At 43.6% G+C, this 18,668-nt stretch overlaps 1 protein-coding gene across 2 annotated transcripts in view; it reads right to left on the bottom strand.

Annotated features, from left to right (window-relative positions):
- Positions 1-765: 765 nt before the first annotated feature.
- Positions 766-18,668, bottom strand: part of NLGN4X (neuroligin 4 X-linked) — a 114,108-nt gene continuing 96,205 nt past the window's right edge. For both annotated transcript variants that reach the window (XM_049767789.1, XM_049767790.1), the window contains 3 exons: positions 8,650-8,835; positions 6,557-7,346; positions 766-1,600 (listed from right to left, as the gene is read on the bottom strand). In XM_049767789.1, the coding sequence (XP_049623746.1) occupies positions 766-1,600; positions 6,557-7,346; positions 8,650-8,835 (1,811 nt within the window). The remainder of the gene's footprint in view (positions 1,601-6,556; positions 7,347-8,649; positions 8,836-18,668) is intronic.

Here is an 18,668-nt window from a genome sequence, read left to right as displayed (position 1 = left end):
CTGTGAGCTTACGTTGTGTGTCTGTGTCTCTGTGTGAGCTCATGTTGTGTGTCTGTGTCCATTTGTGAGGTTGAATTGTGTGTCCGTGTCTGTGTGTGAGTCTGTGTTGTGTGTGTCTCTAGGAACGTGTGTGCATTTTCCAGTGTTGCGTGTCTCTGTGTGTGACCTTGCGTTGTGTGTCCACGCACACCCCACTGTTTCACATACTTTCTAGGAACGTCCGAATGTGATTGCGTGTCTGCGTGTGGTTTGTGACATTGTGCGTCCGTGTTGTGTTTCCGTGACTCTCTATTTGTGTCTCCGAGGGTTGTGCGTCCGCGCCCACGCCACCGTGCGTCCCTGCGCCCGCTCGCGAGCCCGGTGGAGCGCGCGTGTCGGCTTTACCATTGCGCGCCCGCGTTCGAATCCCGCTCCCACGGGTCTGCGTTCGAATCCCGCTCCCGCGGGTCCGCGTTCGAATCCCGCGCCCGCGGGTCCGCGTTCGAATCCCGCCTTTTGTGCGCCCGCGCGTGTCCGTCCCCATCCCTCTCTCCGCGCCCGCGTAGGCACCCGCGAGTGCGTATTTGCGAGTCGCGAGTTGTGTTTGTGTGTTGTGTATGTTCCCGCTGAAACGATGACCTTCCGTTTCTCGATTTCTCGTCGAGTTTATGTCGATTTTTCGTCGATTCTTTCCATTTTGGGGGGGAAATTTTGGGTTTTTGGGACCCCCCAGTGCCTCCGATGGACCCCCACCTTGGGGAGGGCCCCCTCGGGCCCGGGTTCGAGCTATACCCGGGTGGTGGAGTGTCCGTGGGGCAGGTTGGTGCTGTTCTGGCCGCCGCCCCCGAAGGTGTTGAAGGTGTGTAAGGGCTGGATGGCGGCGAGGGTGTTGGGCACCATGGTGATGGTGTTGGGGGTCATGAGGGGGACGTCCTCGGGGGACCGCCGCAGGGTCAGCGTGTAGTCGGGGGGACAGGCCAGGCGCAGCGTGTCGTGGGCCTGGAGGGATTCGCACTCGTGCTCGCGCTCCAGCTGTTTGATGAGGTCCTCGTTCTGCAGCGGGGAGAGGTCGTTCGGGGGGTCGCGGGGGGGACTGGGTCGCCGGTGGGTCTCGTGGCGCCGCTTGTCCTTCTTGTAGTAGAGGGCGGCGAAGGCCAGGATGTTGAGGAAGAGGAGGGACGCACCGACCGCAATGGTTACGCTGAGCTCTGTAGAATAATCTCTCTTGGTCTCGATGAGCACTGTTGTGTCTTCGGGCTTTTGCGTGTCCTTGGCGTGTTTCGGGGCGTTCGCAGCCGTGACCGGGGGTCTCTTGGTGGCGGGCCAGATCTTAGCCGGGGACCGCCGGGTGCCGTAAGGGAAGGAGGTCATGTCCGGGGGGGGCACCTTGGTGGTGGTGGAGACGTACTGGAAGATCTCGTTGAGGTTGTGTAGGTGTGGGACCAGCTCTAACCAGAAGGCTACCTTCGTGGCCCTGTAGTGGTCTCGCACCCGGGGCTTCAGGCCGATGTGCAGGTACAGCTGGTCTTTGGGGTTGTACTTGGACCAGGCCACCTCCTCGAAGCGGTTGGGCTTGGTGTGGATGAATTTGGTGTCTTGGGGGACCGGCTGGTTGGGGTCTCTGGGGGAGAGAGATAAAGAGAGATAAAAAGAGATAGAGAGACAGGTCAGCTCGGAGCACTTTTCACGGACTCATACACAATCTTGACCGAAAAAACGTGTTTTAACAGCACATGGGGGTGGGGGCCGAGGAGATGGCGCAATGGTTAGCGGCGCACGGCCCACCCGGGGAACAAAATGGAATGGAATGAAATGAAATGGAAATAAAGTCATAAAATGAAATAAATAGGAAAATAACAGAAACTGAAAGACATGAAAAGAACATAAAGTGAAATGAAATAAGACAGTGGAAAATGACACAAAATCAAATGAAATAAAATAAGAAAATAAAAAGTAACAGAACATAAAATAGCAAAATAAAATGGAATAAAATAAAATAAAAAATAAGACAAAATGAAATGAAATAAAATAATAAAACAAAAAATAACACGAAATAAAATGGCAAAATAAAATGGAATACAATAAGACAGTGAAAGAGATATGAAAATAACAAAATGGGAGGAAATAAAATGACATAAAATGAAATAAAATAAAAAATAACACAAAATAAAATGAAATAAAATGAAAATAAAATAAAATGAAATAAAATAAAGTAAAAAATAACACAAAATAAAATAGCAAAATAATATTGAATAAAACAAGACAGTGAAAGAAATATGAAAATAACAGAAAATGGAAGTAAAAGAACACAACATGAAATAAAATAAGGAAATAAAATACAAAAATAACAAAATGAAATGAGATAAAATAATAAAATAAAAAAGAACACAAAATAAAATGGAAAAAATAATACAGTGAAAGAAATATGAAAATAACAGAAAATGGAAGGAAATAAAATAACAAAATGAAATAAAATAAGATAAAAAAGAACACAAAATAAAATGAAAGAAAATGGAAGGAAATAAAATAACATAAAACAAAATAAAATAAAATAAAAATAACACAAAATAATAACAAAAAATAACACAAAATAAAATAGCAAAATAAAATGGAAATAAATAAGACAGTGAAAGAAATATGAAAATAACAGAAAATGGAAGAAAGTAAAATGACATAAAATGAAATAAAATAAAAAAGAACACGAAATCAAATGAAATAAAATAAAATAAAAAATAACACAAAATCAAGTGACATAAAATAATAAAATAAAAAATAACACAAAATAAAATGGAAATAAATAAGACAGTGAAAGAAATATGAAAATAACAGAAAATGGAAGAAAGTAAAATGACATAAAATGAAATAAAATAAAATAAAAAAGAACACAAAATCAAATGAAATAAAATAAAATAAAAAAGAACACAAAATCAAGTGACATAAAATAATAAAATAAAAAATAACACAAAATAAAATGGATATAAATAAGACAGTGAAAGAAATATGAAAATAACAGAAAATGGAAGAAAGTAAAATGACATAAAATGAAATAAAATAAAAAAGAACACAAAATCAAATGAAATAAAATAAAATAAAAAATAACACAAAATCAAGTGACATAAAATAATAAAATAAAAAATAACACAAAATAAAATGGAAATAAATAAGACAGTGAAAGAAATATGAAAATAACAGAAAATGGAAGGAAGTAAAATGACATAAAATAAAATAAAATAAAATAAAAAATAACACAAAATAAAATGAAAGGAAATAAAATAGCATAAAATGAAATAAAAAAACAACACAAAATAAAAGGAAATAGAATTAAATGAAATAAAATAATAAAATAAAAAGTAGCACAACATAAAATAGCGAAATAAAATGGAATAAAATAATTCAGTGAAATAAATATGAACATAACAGAAAATGGAAGGAAATAGAATAACACTAAATGAAATAAAATAAAATAAAAAGAACACAAAATCAAATGACATAAAATGAAATAAAAAATAACACAAAATAAAATGGAATAAAATAAGACAGTGAAATAAATATGAACATAACAGAAAATGGAAGAAAATAAAATAACACTAAATGAAATAAAATAAGAGAATAAAATGAACACAAAATAAAACGACATAAAATAAGAAAATAAAAAATAACACAAAAAATGGAATAAAACAAGACTGAAATAAATACGAAAATAACAGAAAATGGAAGAAAATAAAAGAACACAAAATGAAATAAAATACAATAAAATAGAACACAAAATCAAATGAAATAAAATAATAAAATGAAAAATAACACAACAAAAAATAGCAAAAGAAAATGGAATAAAATAAGACAGTGAAAGAAATATAAAAAAAAAAACAGAAAATGGAAGGAAATAAAAAGGACACAAAATGAAATAAAATAAGGAAATAAAATGCAAAACTAACAAAATGAAACGAGATAAAAAAATAAAATCAATGTCAAACAAAACAACACAATAAAAGCAAGTAAAATAACATAACATAAAATAAAATGAAGCAAAATAGAAGATAAAATAATGGTCTAGAAGAGCGACAGCACAGCGGGAAGAATGACTTGGATTCGATCCCTGGCGTCCCATATGATTCTCCCGAACCTCATAGGACTGAGCTCTGAGCACTGACCCAGGAGTCGGCCCCGAGCACTGTTTGGGGAGCTTGGCTCCAAAATGAGAAAGGAGATTTCCTTCCTCCAAAACTTTGTAGCTGACAGGTGTGGCCGAGACAGGCAGAGACAGAGAGACAGAAAGAGACAGAGAGAGATAAAAAAAATTGACCTATTTCCAGAAGGTTCTTAAGGGAAACTGAGAGATGCCCTGAAGGAAAAGATAAAAAATCATTCGTTCAGTCTGGACGAGAACTGAGCACTGAGAGGAGGACAAAGGGCGACGCTGGGACCCCAGGAACCCCAGGAGTCAAGAATCATGAACCCCAACGCCCGAGAAGGAGGCTCATTGCCTTAAAACTTCACCGACCCGGGTTCGATTCCCAGCAACCCGTAAGGGTCCCTGCAGAGTGGCTTAAAAAAAAAAAAAAAAGTGTGCATTTGCATATGCAAATTCACACCCATAATTTTGCATATGTAAACATACGGTTTTAAGTTGACATCTCTAAACTCATGCATCTAAACCTACACGCGTGAATCTATCCACATAAATTTGTATATGCAAATTTGCTTGTGTAGATTTGTATATGCAAATTAGTTTGTATAAATTTGCATGTGCAAATCTGCCCGGATAACCTTGCGCATGTGAACCTACACGTGTATGTCCATTCACGCAAATTCGCACATGTAAATTTGCTTGTATGGGTTTACATATGCAAATTCACGTGTATGAATTTGCATATGTAAATATACCATTCAAAATTGACATCTCTAAATTCATGCATCTAAACCTACACGTGTAAACCTATCCACGGAAATTTGGATATGCAAATTTGTTTGTATAAATTTACATATGCAAACTCGCTCATATAGATTTGCGTATATGAATATACCTGTATTAATTTGCGCATATGAACCTACACGTGTAAATCCATTCACGCATATTTACACATGTGACTTTGCTTGTCCAAATTTACATATGCAAATTCGCTCACACAAATTTTAATATGTGATTTTGTGCTGTGGACTTGCACGTCTGAATTCACATGTTAATTTACTCGTATAAATTTATATAAATTGATGTATATTTATATAAATTACACTTGTATCCATTGACATGTGAAAAAGGACACATACAGATTTACATATGCAAATTTACACGTATGAATTTACATCGATAATATTTCCATGTATTTTCATATTTCTAGGAGTTATCAATATATGTAGATTTGTGTTTGAAACTTATAAATTTCTTTGATAAATATTTTTATATTTCTGTAGAATTCATCACTATAGATAGATTTCTGTTTTAAACTTAAAAATCTATATATTTGTACATTTCCGCAAGATTTATAAATATCCACAATTCTGTTTTAAACTGACAAATTTTTATCTTTTTCTATTTCTCTAGGATGTACAAATCTATATAGATTTATATTTTTATAGCTCTAGGATTTCTTTATTATTGGATTTTTATTCATATATATATATATATATCTGTAGATTTGTTTTTCACTTACAAATTTCCACGTCTCTAAATGGGTCGATAAATATTTTTCTATTTCTATGGGATTTTTGTATTTATATTGATTTCTATAGGATTCGTCAATATATGTAGATTTCTCTTTGAGACTTCTAAAATTCCTAAATTGATAAATATTTCTATATTTTTATAGGATTTACCAATACAGAGAGATTTCTGCTTTCAGCTTTGTAATTTCTCAATTTCTCCATGGATCAATAAATACTTAAAAGCTATAAATGAGACAGAGAGAGAGAGAGACTGAGATAGACAGAGATAAAGAGAGAGAGACAGAGATAGACAGAGATAGGGAGAGAGACAGAGATAGACAGAGATAGAGAGACATACAAAAAGACATTTTTGGCTTTATCCACGCAGCAAGCTTTGTCTCAGTAAAGATATTCTCTGCGTTAATTTAATTTCATCCTATTATTTTTGGGGTTCCAGATGTTGGGGACCCCCGGCTCTTTGCTCCAAAGTCCCATCTGGCATTGCTTGAGGGGGGGGCCAGAAGGAATTTGGGGAACCCACGTCTGGGATTTTAACCTTCTTTCTACGGAATTAAATCGGTTCAAGGTCAAGGTCAAGGTCAAGTTCAAGTTCAAGGTCAAAATCTGACCTATAGTCTAGAAATAAGAAACAGGTTTTTGGGGGGTATTTTCGGGGGGGTTTGGGGAACCCATGTCTGGGATTTTAACCTTCTTTGTACGAATTAAATTGGTTCAAGTTCAAGGTCAAGTTCAAGGTCAAAATCTGACCTATAGTCTAGAAATAAGAAATAGGGTTTTTTGGGGTTTTTTGGGGGGGGTTTTTTGGTTTTGGGGTCCCTCCTGGCTCTAGGCTCAGAAACAGCCCCTGGTGGGCTCAGGGGGAACATGTGGGATACCGGGGATCAAACCCACGACCTCGCGCGTGTGAACTTACCCGGTCTTGGCGAAGTTGGTCCAGTACGTCATCACCACGGCGCTGAGCATGACGTCATTCTTGGAGAAGTTACAGCTGAAGAGCTCGGTGGGGCCCACCATGGGGATGCCGAAAACGTAGGGGACCTCGTCGCCGTGGGCCGAGTCGGCCCAGGTGGGCTTCATCTCCGTCTGGCAGTGGTGGTAGAAGGCGTAGAAGTACGTGGGGGACCCGTACTGGGCGTGGAGGTCCGCGGTGGCCACGGCGGGGGCCACCCACTGGTGGTCCGTGAAGAGGGCCACCAGGGTCTTGCGCCGCGTCTCGGGGTTCTCCTTGTCGGCCCAGTCGGTGTACATGAACTTGATGGTCTCCCGCAACGTGTCCTTGCCTTCGGGGTAGCCGTACAGGTTGTCCACGAAGTTGGACACCGAGAAGTCGAAGTCGTTGGGGGTCACCCCGTCCTCGCCGTCCACGATGCCGTCCACGAACTTGAGCCCCTCGCCCTGGTTGACCCCCAGCATGATGTCGTAGTTGAGGAACTCACCCTGCTCCATGAGGATCTGGGGGTCGTCGGGGATGACGTCCCCGTCGATGACCGGCCCGAAGGCGATGTGGTAGGTGGCCGGCGTGATGGTCTGCTGGATGAGTTCCTTGTATTTCTTGTTGCGCAGGCAGTCCACCAGGTCCGTGGTGTCCAGCATGTTGCAGCCCACTTTGTCGGCCAGGATGCGGGTGTACTTGGCCGGTTGGTAGTTCACGGCCCAGCTGGACAGCGCTGTCCCGCTCTGGATGATGGCCTTCTGGAAGAGACCTGAAAGTGGGGGACAAGGCGTCGCAGGATGAAAACGACCCGCGAGGACCAGGGTTGGATCCCCGACATCTCATTTGGATGGATGGGTGGGTGGGTGGGTGGATGGATGGATGGATCGATGGGTAGATGGATGGATAAGTTGATGGATTGGTGGATGGGTGGATGGATGGAAGGATGGATGGATGGATGGGTGGATGGGTGGGTGGATGAATGGGTGGGTGGATGGGTGGATGGATGGATGGGTGGATTAATGGATGGATGGATGGATGGATGGATGGATGGATGGATGGATGGATGGATGGATGGGTGGATGGATGGATGGATGGATGGATGGATGGATGGATGGATGGATGGATGGATGGATGGATGGATGGATGGATGGATGGATGGATGTGGGTGGGTGGATGGATGGGTAGATGAGTGGGTGGATGGATGGGTGGGTGGATGGATGGATGGGTAGATGGATGGGTAGGTAATGGATGGATGGATGGGTGAGTGGATGGATGGATAGATGGATGGATGGATGGATGGATGGATGGATGGATGGATGGATGGATGGATGGATGGATGGATGGGTGGGTGGATGGGTGGGTGGATGGATGGATGGATGGGTAGATGGATGGGTGGGTGGGTGGATGGATGGATGGATGGATGGGTGGGTGGGTGGATGGATGAGTGGATGGATAGGTAGATGGGTGGATGGATGGATGGATCGATGGGTGGATGGATGGATGAGTGGATGGATGGATGGATGGATGGGTGGATGGGTGGGTGGATGGATGGATGGATGGGTGATTGGGTGGATGGATGGATGGATGGATGGATGGGTGGGTGGATGGATGGATGGATGGATGGATGGGTGGGTGGATGGATGGATGGATGGATAGGTGGATGGATGGATGGGTGGATAGATGGATGGGTGGATGGATGGGTGGGTGGATGGATGGATGAGTGGATGGATGGATGGGTGGATAAATGGGTGGATGGATGGGTGGATGGAATGGATGGATGGATGGATGGGTAGATGGATGGGTGGATGGATGTATGAGTGGATGGATGGGTGGATGGGTGATGGGTGGATGGATGGGTGGTTGGATAAATAGGTATATAGATGAATGAATGGATGTGTGGGTGGGTGGATAGATGTACGATTTGATTATTTGATAGGAGAACGCATGGGAGGGTGGTTGTATGAATGGACGTATGAATGGCGGCTGGGTGAGCAGATAGTACCACGGATGGGGGCACAGATCCCAGGGCCACGGGACACGCACGCGTGGGAGGCCCCGGGGGTCTTTCTCACCTTCCGAATAGTGGGACAAGGTCAGCAGACTCACACAGGAGGCTCCAGCCCCCGACCCAAAGATGGTGACTCGCTTGGGGTCCCCGCCGAAGGCCCCCACGTTCTCCTCGATCCAACGCAGGGCCTGGATTTGATCCAGGAGCCCATAGTTGCCTTTGGCCGCCTGGTCCCCCGTACTCAGGAAGCCTGGGGAAGAAAAGAGGGGGTGTCAGCGGTCCGTGAGGTCATGCGGAACCCCGAAAAGTTCTGGGTCAAGGCCGGAACAGAGGCGCGAGCGGTAGGGCATAAAACGTAAAAGAAAATAATGGAAGAAAATAAAATAAAATAATAAATTCGATATTTTAATTTTACCAGTCAATTTTATGTACTGAATAATTGATTTCAGAGATCAATAAAAGTTAATCAGCTAACTTGATCGATTGAATTAATATCACATTTCAAGTATAAATAAAATACCCAAAGTCTTTCTAGCTAGCTAGGACACCGAGCCCCCAGGGGCAGCCAAAAACAGCCCCCTAAAAATTTCTGGAATCACCCCAAGAATTATCCTAAGAGGCCCCCCCAAAAAACATCCTTAAATAAACCCCAAGAATGTCCCGAATAATCCCCAATATTTTCTTCTATAGACCCAAAAATTCCTGTAATAAACCAAGGGTACCCAAGACTTTAAGAGCCCCCCCAAAAGACAAGAGTGCCCCAAATAGACCCCAAAATTATTGTTCATCAGGCGGCCCTCAGGGGTTCCTCCCGGCTCTGCAGTCAGAAATTTCTCGTCAATTTGGGGGGACCAAGCTGAGGGATCGAACACGGGTCGGCCACTTGCGAGGCAAGTTCCCTTTCTGCTGTTAATTGTTCGCACAAATTTATATTAAAAATAATATTTTGGGGGCCGGGCGGTGGCGCTCGAGGTAAGGTGCCTGCCTTACCTGCGCTAGCCTAGGAGACGGACCGCGGTTCGATCCCCCGGCGTCCCATATGGTCCCCCAAGCCAGGAGCGACTTCTGAGCGCATAGCCAGGAGTAACCCCTGAGCGTCACCGGGTGTGGCCCAAAAACAAAAAAAAAAAAAAAAAAAAAAAAAAAAAATATTTTAATAACTGGAAACACACCAAAATAATCATGGTGGGAGCCGAGGGCAAAAAAATATGATTTTTAAACCATTTGTAAACCATTTTCTAAATGCCAGCATGGAAATCTTTTATTCACGGAAGAAGAATTCTGATTAATAAAGTGAATTGATTTGATTTCTTTATGGACGCAGGTTAAAGGCACGAAGAAATGTATTTAGAAAACTTGATATTTTATTTTATATTTTTAGTGGATTTTTTTTATGGGTTTTGGTACTCGGGAGGTTACTCCTAACAGTGCTCAGGGATGACTCCGGCCTCTGGAATTCAGGAATTACACCGGGCAGTGCTCAGTAGCGAGCTAGGTGCTCGGAAATCATTCGTTCTCCTAGCAAAGGGCTGAAGAGGAAGGACCCGGGTTAGATCCCCGGCATCTGGCATGCCATATTCTCATATAGTGTCTCTCTCTGTCTGTCTCTCTCTCTCTCTGTCTGTCTCTCCTCTCTCTCTCCGCCCCCCTCAGGAGCCAACTCTGAGCGCAGAGCCAGGAGTAACCCCTGAGCGCCTGGCCCCGAAATGAAGGGTCTTCGAAAAACTTGGAAGACCATAGTTTTGGGGAGCAATGAATGCAAGTCATTGTAGTTCTGCCAAGACCCCCCTGTAAGGGAAAATCCAGAACGAGGGTCTCCTGGCTGTGGAGGGAAAGGACGGAGCACTGGAGAGCTGAGCCTGCAGGGTCAGAGGTCAGGAAGGGAGGGAACAAAGTTAGAACCAGTCCCAATCCATCCATCAGCCAACTTGGCCATAACTAAGGGACTCTTAACTTCAAGTGCTCCCAGGGGTTGCCATGGCAGCCAGCCTAGCAACTGCTGGTAAGGACTCTTAACTTTCAATGTTTCCTATGTTTACTCTGCCAACGAAGGAACTCTTAACCTCAAGGGCTCCCAAGGGTTGCCGTGGCAACCACCCAGCAACCGTTGCTAAGGGACTCTTAATGTCAAGTGCTCCCGACGGTTGCCATAGCAACCATCCAGCACCTGCTGCTAAGAGACTCTTGATCTGTTTCCCATTTTTTCCTTAGCAACCAAGGGACTCTTAACTTCAACTGTTGCCGATTCTTTCCCTAGAAACCAGCTGGGCAACCAGTGGTGGCCAAGGGACTCTTCACTTCAAGGACTCCCAGTTCATCACCCAGGAACCAACCTATCAAAGAGTCATAAAAAAGGGACTCTTAAATTTAAGTGCGACACACGGTTGCCACGGCAACTTGCCTAGCAACCGCTGCTAAGGGACTCTTATAAGGAACAGATCTAAATACTACCCCCCAGCAACCAGTGGAAATCATGGGGCTCTTAATGTGAAGTGCGCACGACGGTTGCCATGGCAACCCACCTAGCAACCAGTCGCAGCGACAGGACTCTTAACTCGAACTGCTCCCATCTCTTTCCTGTCAAGCAAGCAATGCTAACCAAGGGAATCTTAACATCAACTGTTTCCTATACTTCCCACTACAACCAGTCCTAACCAAGGAACTCTTAACTTCAACCGCTCTGAATGGTCGCCTCAGCAACCAACGTAGCAACCCGTCATAACCATGGGACTCTTAATTTGTAATGCTCAGAATTCGTTCCACAGTAACCAGCTTAGTAACCATTGGTAACCAAGGGACTCTTAAGTTTCTATCTGTTCCCTGGCAACCAGCCTAGCAACCAAAAGTAACCAAGGGACTCTTAAAACGTACCACCCCAAAGCTTCTTCCAGCAACCAACCTAGACACCAGTACTAAGGGGCTCTTATTGTGAAATGCTCCCAACTGTTTCCTGGCAACGAGCCCAGCAACCAGAAGTAACCAAGGCACTCTTAACGTGAAAGGGTCCCAAACGTTCCCCTAGCAACAGACACTGAGGGACTCTTAACATGAAGTCCTCCCAACTGTTTCCTAGCTACCAGCCTAGCAACCAGATGTAACCACGGGACTCTTAACGTGAAATGCCCCCCAAAGCTTCCCTAGCAACCAACCTAGCAACCAGCACTAACAAAGGGACTCTTAGAGCCTCTGTTGCCAAGTGTTTCCTTAGCAACCACCCTAGCAACAGACTTTTATGTGGAAAGATCCCGTTCTGGTAGGGACAGAGAAACCCTTCTAAAGGCTTGGTTCTAAACAAGTTCCTACATTTTTGTTCTCTTTGGGGAACTCACCCAGCAGTGCTCAGGGGTGACTCCTGGCACAGTGCTCGCGGAGGACTCCTCTAGGTTCCCAGGAAGTCTCAGCTGCCCGCACAGAGAATGCAACACCAGGAGGAAATACATTTTCTTTAATTTTGGGGGGGGGCATTGATTTTTCTATTTTGGGGTTTATTTTTAAATGTCTCTCCTTTTCAGGGACAGCAAAAAAGAAAAAGCAAATTTCATCTCTCTGGAACCTCAAGATTTCCTAAAGGTGATGCCAAGGGCCCTCCTATCTGTGCTTTTCCCGGGTTCGAGACGCTTTGCTCCATTCTGTCCCCAAAATCCTTCCAGCAAGAAAAAGAAAAACCCAAATTTTTACATCACAGACTAACCCTCAATAATTCATTTTTTCTTGCCAACACCCTTTTATTATTATTTTATTATTATTATTATTATTATATTATCATTATTATTTTATTTTTATTATTATTATTTTATTATTTTTTTGTGCAAGATCTCCACAATGTCTAAACTATTTCCAAAAATCATTTTCCTCATCTCCTTCCCTTCAACAGGCCAGAAAATTGGCTGAAATGTTTTTTAAGAGAAAAAAAATTGGGCCCGGAGAGATAGCACAGCTACGTTTGCCTTGCAAGCAGCCGATCCAGGACCAAAAGGTGGTTGGTTCGAATCCCGGTGTCTCATATGGTCCCCCGTGCCTGCCAGGAGCTATTTCTGAGCAGACAGCCAGGAGTAAGCCCTGAGCACTGACGGGTGTGGCCCAAAAACCAAAAAAAAAAAAAAAAAAAAAAAAAGAGAAAAAAAATTAAAAAGAGGTTTTTGTCTCTGTTTAGAATTGGCATCGCAGAGAAGGAGAAGCAGGAGGAGGAGAAGGCATTAACTTCTCATTAAGGGAGCAAAAGGGGGGGAGACAGGAACAGGGGAAGCCCGAAAAATCCATTTCTCTCCCCATCTACAGCACGAACTGGGAGGCGAAATGGCCTCCTCCGAAGGAACGTAATTATGGCATAGAATTTATTTGGTGTTTAATTATGGCAAGGAGAGAAAGAAAGAGAGAAAAAAAAAAGGGGGGGATAAAAATAACACGGTTTCACTGTTCATTAGTTTCTAAATCTGCCTGATCTCTGGGAGAACGGGGTCAGGCAGACACATTGGGCAATTACAGAAACAAGAACAAACAAACGCAAAAAAAATTATATATATATATATATATATATATATATATATAGGCAGAAATAAAATCTATATCGAGAACAAAATACTGCTGGACTCCTGGCTCGGTGCTCCAAATTCACTCCTCGCAGTGCTTGGGATGACAAGAATCGAACCCGGGTCTTGCAGCGGCCCTCTCTGCTTTGCTATCATTTATTTTAAGCCCTAAAAAAAAGATTTTTGTTTTTGTTTTTTGGGCCGCACTCAAGGGTTACTCCTGGCTCTGCGCGCAGAAATCGCTCCTGGCAAGCTAAAGGGAACATGTGGGATGCTGGGGATCGAACTCGAGTCCATGTCTGCTGGGTTATCGCTTCTTCTAGCAACCGAGTAAAATGATCTGACATTAAAAATTGACGGCGCGTCATCAATACTTTTAACAATAATCTCGTCAGAAGAAAGCGTTGTGGAAGAGAAGACAAATGATCAATAAATGCCCGATTGCTTTCTTCAGAGAGTCCCGAAGAGGACAGAAAATTGTTCAAAGATAAGAAACGGATCCAATTATTATGGTAGTTGATGAGTAAATGAAAATTTTGGGGGGGCAGAGAGATAGCATGGAGGTTAGGCATTGGCCTTGCATGCAGAAGGTCGGTGGTTCGAATCCTGACACTCCATTGGGTCCCCCAAGCCTGCCAGGGGTGATTTCTCAGGGTAAGAGCCAGGAGGAAGGCCTGAGTGCTGCTGGGTGTGAGAAGGAAGGAAGGAAGGAAGGAAGGAAGGAAGGAAGGAAGGAAGGAAGGAAGGAAGGAAGGAAGGAAGGAAGGAAGGAAGGAAGGAAGGAAGGAAGGAAGGAAGGAAGGAAGGAAGGAAGGAAGGAAGGAAGGAAGGAAGGAAGGAAGGAAGGAGTGTAAATGGAGACATCCCCACTAGGAATGTGTGAGGTCCCTTTGAAAACATCCGTTTTTGCAAGTCCAAGGGTTTTCTTCACCGACTGTAATTCGTAGCGAGGCGTCCGGCAAACTGCGTGGAAAAGCATTCGATTCCCAAAATTAAACCCGGGGCAGGAAATCCAAGATGTTTGGGGGCTCTGCTGCAGTTCTCAGGCCTTTGTGCATCGAGGGAGATTCTCGGGGCGATCCCGGGGGCCTCGATAGGGCAGAGAAATCATCATATGCCGAAGGATGGACTATTCTCAGCTCTGATGCAAAGGATTAAAAATAGGCAGGCTGGTAAAAATAGAACACAAAAGTTGCTGAGCCAAAGAGAGTCGTTTTCCGAAAATATAAAATCATAAATTGAAAGGGAGCAGAGCTAGAAAATCCAACTCTTATGTAAAGAGAAGAAAAATGTTTTCCGGTGCGTCGTAACCGATCCGTTAGACACAGGAAAAATGATTTCTCCTTCCTCGGTGCTAATGGCAAGAATGAATTTATGTTTCGTTTCATAGCATCGCACCAGCACAAGGCCCAGTGGAAGCTTGGTGGTGAGAAAAATATGATATAAATGTCTTTCATATAAAAATATCATGGGATATAAGGTCACTGGATGGGCCCCATAAAAGGAGATATTCAAAGAGTGGATTTTCAAATATGTACCTTATGTAAAAATAAGCAAAAACGAGGAGCTTGCAATAATATATTAAATATATAGAAAGAAAGAAAGGAAGAAAGAAAGAAGGAAAGAAAGAAAGGAAGGAAGGAAGGAAGGAAGGAAGAAAGAAAGAAAGAAAGAAAGAAAGAAAGAAAGAAAGAAAGAAAGAAAGAAAGAAAGAAAGAAAGAAAGAAAGAAAGAAAGAAAGAGAGAGAGAGAGAGAGAGAGAGAGAGAGAGAGAGAGAAAGAAAGAAAGAAAGAAAGAAAGAAAGAAAGAAAGAAAGAAAGAAAGAAAGAAAGAAAGAAAGAAAGAAAGAAAGAAAGAAAGAAAGAAAGAAAGAAAGAAAGAAAGAAAGAAAGAAAGAAAGAAAGAAAGAAAGGAGAGAAAGAAAGGAGAGAAAGAAAGAAATGAGAGAAAGAAAGAAAGGAAGGAAGGAAGAGAGAGAAGAAAGAGAGAAACAGAGAAACAGAAAGAAAAAAGAAAGAGAAAGAAAGACAGAAAGAGAGAAAAAGAAAGAGGAGAGAAAGACAGAGAAGAGAGAAAGAGAAAGAAGAAAAAGAGAAAGAAAGAAAAGAGAGAGAAAGAGAAACAGAAGAGAGAAAGAGAAAGAAGAAAGAGAAAGAACGAGAGAAAGAAAAAGAGAAAAAAGACAGAGAGAAAGAGAAAAAGAGAGAGGGAAAGAAAAGAGAAAGAGAGAAAAAAGAAAGAGAGAAAGAGAAAGAAAGAGAAAGAGAGAGAAAGAAAGAAAGAAAGAAAGAAAGAAAGAAAGAAAGAAAGAAAGAAAGAAAGAAAGAAAGAAAGAAAGAAAGAAAGAAAGAAAGAAAGAAAGAAAGAAAGAAAGAAAGAAAGAAAGAAAGAAGAAAGAGAAAAGGAAGAAAGGAAGGAAGAAAAGGTTGAAGAAGAGTATTTAAAAAAAAAAAACAAAAGAACATTACGTCAATTAGATCCCATCAAAGTCAAAATAAAAACCATCCATTGGGGGCCAGAGAGATAGATCAGTGGTTACGGTGTTGGCCTTGCATACAAACAGATGACTGGGTTCGATCCTGGAGCCTGCCAAGAGGGATTTTTGAGCTCAGAGCTAGTAGGAACCCCTGCGTGCTTCCAAATGTGACCCCCCCAAAAATCAATTAATCAATAAATAATAAAATGCATTAAAAAACGCAGGATTTTCATGCTTTCTTTCTTCCTTCTTTCTTCTTTCTTTCCCTTCTTTCCTTCTTTCTTTCTTTCTCTCTTTTGTTCTTTTTTCTCTCTTTCTTTCCCTTCCTTCCTTTCTTCTTTCTTTCTGTTTCTCTTTCTTTCTTCCTTTCTTTTTTTTCTTTCTCCTTCCTTCTTTCCTTCCTTCCTTTCTCTCTCTCCTTCCTTCTTCCTTCCTTCCTTCCTTTCTTCCTTCCTTCCTTCCTTCCTTCCTTCCTTTCTTCCTTCCTTCCTGTCTTTTTCTGCAGCAAAGGAGGAAAATTCGACATTTCGGTGGACTCAGGGCCCTTTCCCTAAGGCCCGATATTTCGGCCTGGTTTTTAAATAAAGAGAAACCAAAAAAAAAAAAATAAAAATACTTTTTCAGAAAAAAAATCATTCCCTGGAGAAATCGAGGCACAAAAAAATGCTTTTATGCAGCTCAGAGGGGAAAGAAAAAAGACATTTTTCGATTCCCAGCAATCCTGGGGGGGGGGGAGGGGGGATTTCTGAGCGCAGAGCCAGGAGGAACCCCTGAGCGTCGCCAGCTGTGGCCAAAAATAAATATGAAAATGAAATAAAATCAAACAATTCTTTGGGGGGGTAACAACGCATTTTTGAGAGAAAGTCCAGAGCGGAGGGTTTTTCCACGGGCCCACAGAGCTAGGAGTCCGCCGAGAGCACTGAGCGAGGAGCACTACTAGGCCTGGCCCAAAGAAAAGGGAACAAATACATTTGCCTCGCGCTAGGCCCACCAGGGAGGGACCCGAGTTGGATCCCCGGCATCCCATGTGAGACCTTGAGCATTGCAGAAGTGAGTCCTCAACTCGAAAAGAAACTCTGAGATAGGGCGTTAATGAGAAATGGGGTCCATCTTGCAGAAAGTGGGGGGGGCTCCCTCGAAGCCTAAATTCCTTCTCAAAGAAACAGGAGGAAATTCTGACCCAGGGAACAAGCCCGCATGGATGGAGACCCCCTCCTCCGGGATGTTTCGACTCCCTCAGAGCTGGGAGAGGCAGAAAGACCGTCCCTGGACCCCCAAAAGTGGGAGAGGCAGGAAGGACCCTTCCTGGACCCCCAAAATTGAAAGAGGCAGGAAGGACTCTCCATGTACCCCGAAAACTGGGAAAAGGAGGAAGGGCCATCCCTGGACCCCCAAAAGTGGGAGAGGCAGGAAGGTCCCTCCCTGGACCCCCAAAATTGAGAGAGGCAGGAAGGACTCTCCATGTACCCCGAAAACTGGGAGAGACAGGAAGGACCCTTCCTGAGCCCCCCAAAGTAGGAGAGGAAGGAGGGACCCTTTATGAACCCCCCCAAACTTGGAGAGGCAAAAAAGACCCTCCCTTGGACCCCAGAATCTGGGAGAGGTAGGACGAACCCTCCCTGGAACCCCAAAACTGGCAGAGGCAGGAAGGACCCTCACTGGACCCCTTGAGATGGGAGAAGCAAAAGGAACCATCCCTGGACCCCCAAAAGAAGGACAGGCAGGAAGGAGCCTCCCTGGACCCCTTGAGATGGGAGAAGCAAAAAGGGACCATCCCTGGACCCCCAAAAGTGGGACAGGCAGAAAGGACCCTCCCTGGACCCCCAAAATTGAGAGAGGCAGAAAGGACTCTCCATGTACCCGGAAAACTGGGAGAGACAGGAAGAACCATTCCTGAGCCCCCCAAAGTAGGAGAGGCAGGAGGGGCTCTTTATGGACCCCCCAAACTTGGAGAGGCAAAAAAGACCCTCCCTTGGACCCCAGAATCTGGGAGAGGTAGGACAGACCCTCTCAGGAACCCCAAAACTGGGAGAAGCAGGAAGGAACCTTCCCAGGACCCCCTGAGCTGGGAGAGGCAGGAAGGACCCTCCTTGGACCCCATAACAACTAGGAAAGGCAAGAAGGACTTTCGCGAGACCCCCAAAACTTGGAGAAGCAGGAAGGACCTATCTGGGTCCCCCAAAACCAGGAGAGGCAGAAAGAGCCTTCCCGGGACCCCCCAAAACTTGAAGACGGATGAAGGATCCTTTTCTGAAATCCAACGAAATATTTGGACCCAGAAACTTCAGAACAGACTTTCCAGTGCTGGCAAACACCCCGTTTTTTAACAACTGTTGGAAAACCAAAAATACAGATGTCATAAGATTTGGGGGGGACCAACAACAACACGTGACTGTCATCTGAGAGCAGAAAAAAAGAGCTTTTTTGGGGGGGAAAACCATCACTTTCTGCCAAGGAGACTAGTGAAGAAAAAGAATAATTTTTTTTTCCTTCAGAGCTAAAGAAATCAGACTCGACGCCGTGCATTTCAAAATATGGAAGTTTGGGGTTCGTAGCAGGGCGGGGAGGGGGTTTGACTTACAGAAGGAAGACCAGGGTTCGAACCCCAACATCCCATAGGGCCCCCCTGACCACAGCCAGAAGTAGAGATTTCTTTTTTTTTTTTTTTTTTTTTTTTTTTTTTGGTTTTTGGGCCACACCCGGCGGTGCTCAGGGGTTCCTCCTGGCTGTCTGCTCAGAAATAGCTCCTGCCAGGCACGGGGGACCCTACGGGACACCGGGATTCGAACCAACCACCTTGGGTCCTGGATCGGCTGCTTGCAAGGCAAACGCCGCTGTGCTATCTCTCCGGGCCCTATTTATTGTTTATCTTGGAGGGCAAATGCACAATGAAGTTGTCATGGGCTACTTGTATGGCTAGATCCAGGGAAATCCCCTCCCGCAGAACCATTAGAGACTTTCCCTCTGATTTCCTTTTGTAATCCCTTGGAGGAAAATTCTAAAAAAAAAAAAAAAAAGGTTCTAGAAACTTCTAGAATATTCTTTTTTTTTTTTTTTTTTGGTTTTTGGGCCACACC

Source organism: Suncus etruscus (genome assembly GCF_024139225.1).
Source record: "Suncus etruscus isolate mSunEtr1 chromosome X unlocalized genomic scaffold, mSunEtr1.pri.cur SUPER_X_unloc_2, whole genome shotgun sequence".
Lineage (NCBI taxonomy): Eukaryota > Metazoa > Chordata > Mammalia > Eulipotyphla > Soricidae > Suncus > Suncus etruscus.
This window is presented reverse-complemented; position numbering and strand designations above follow the sequence as displayed.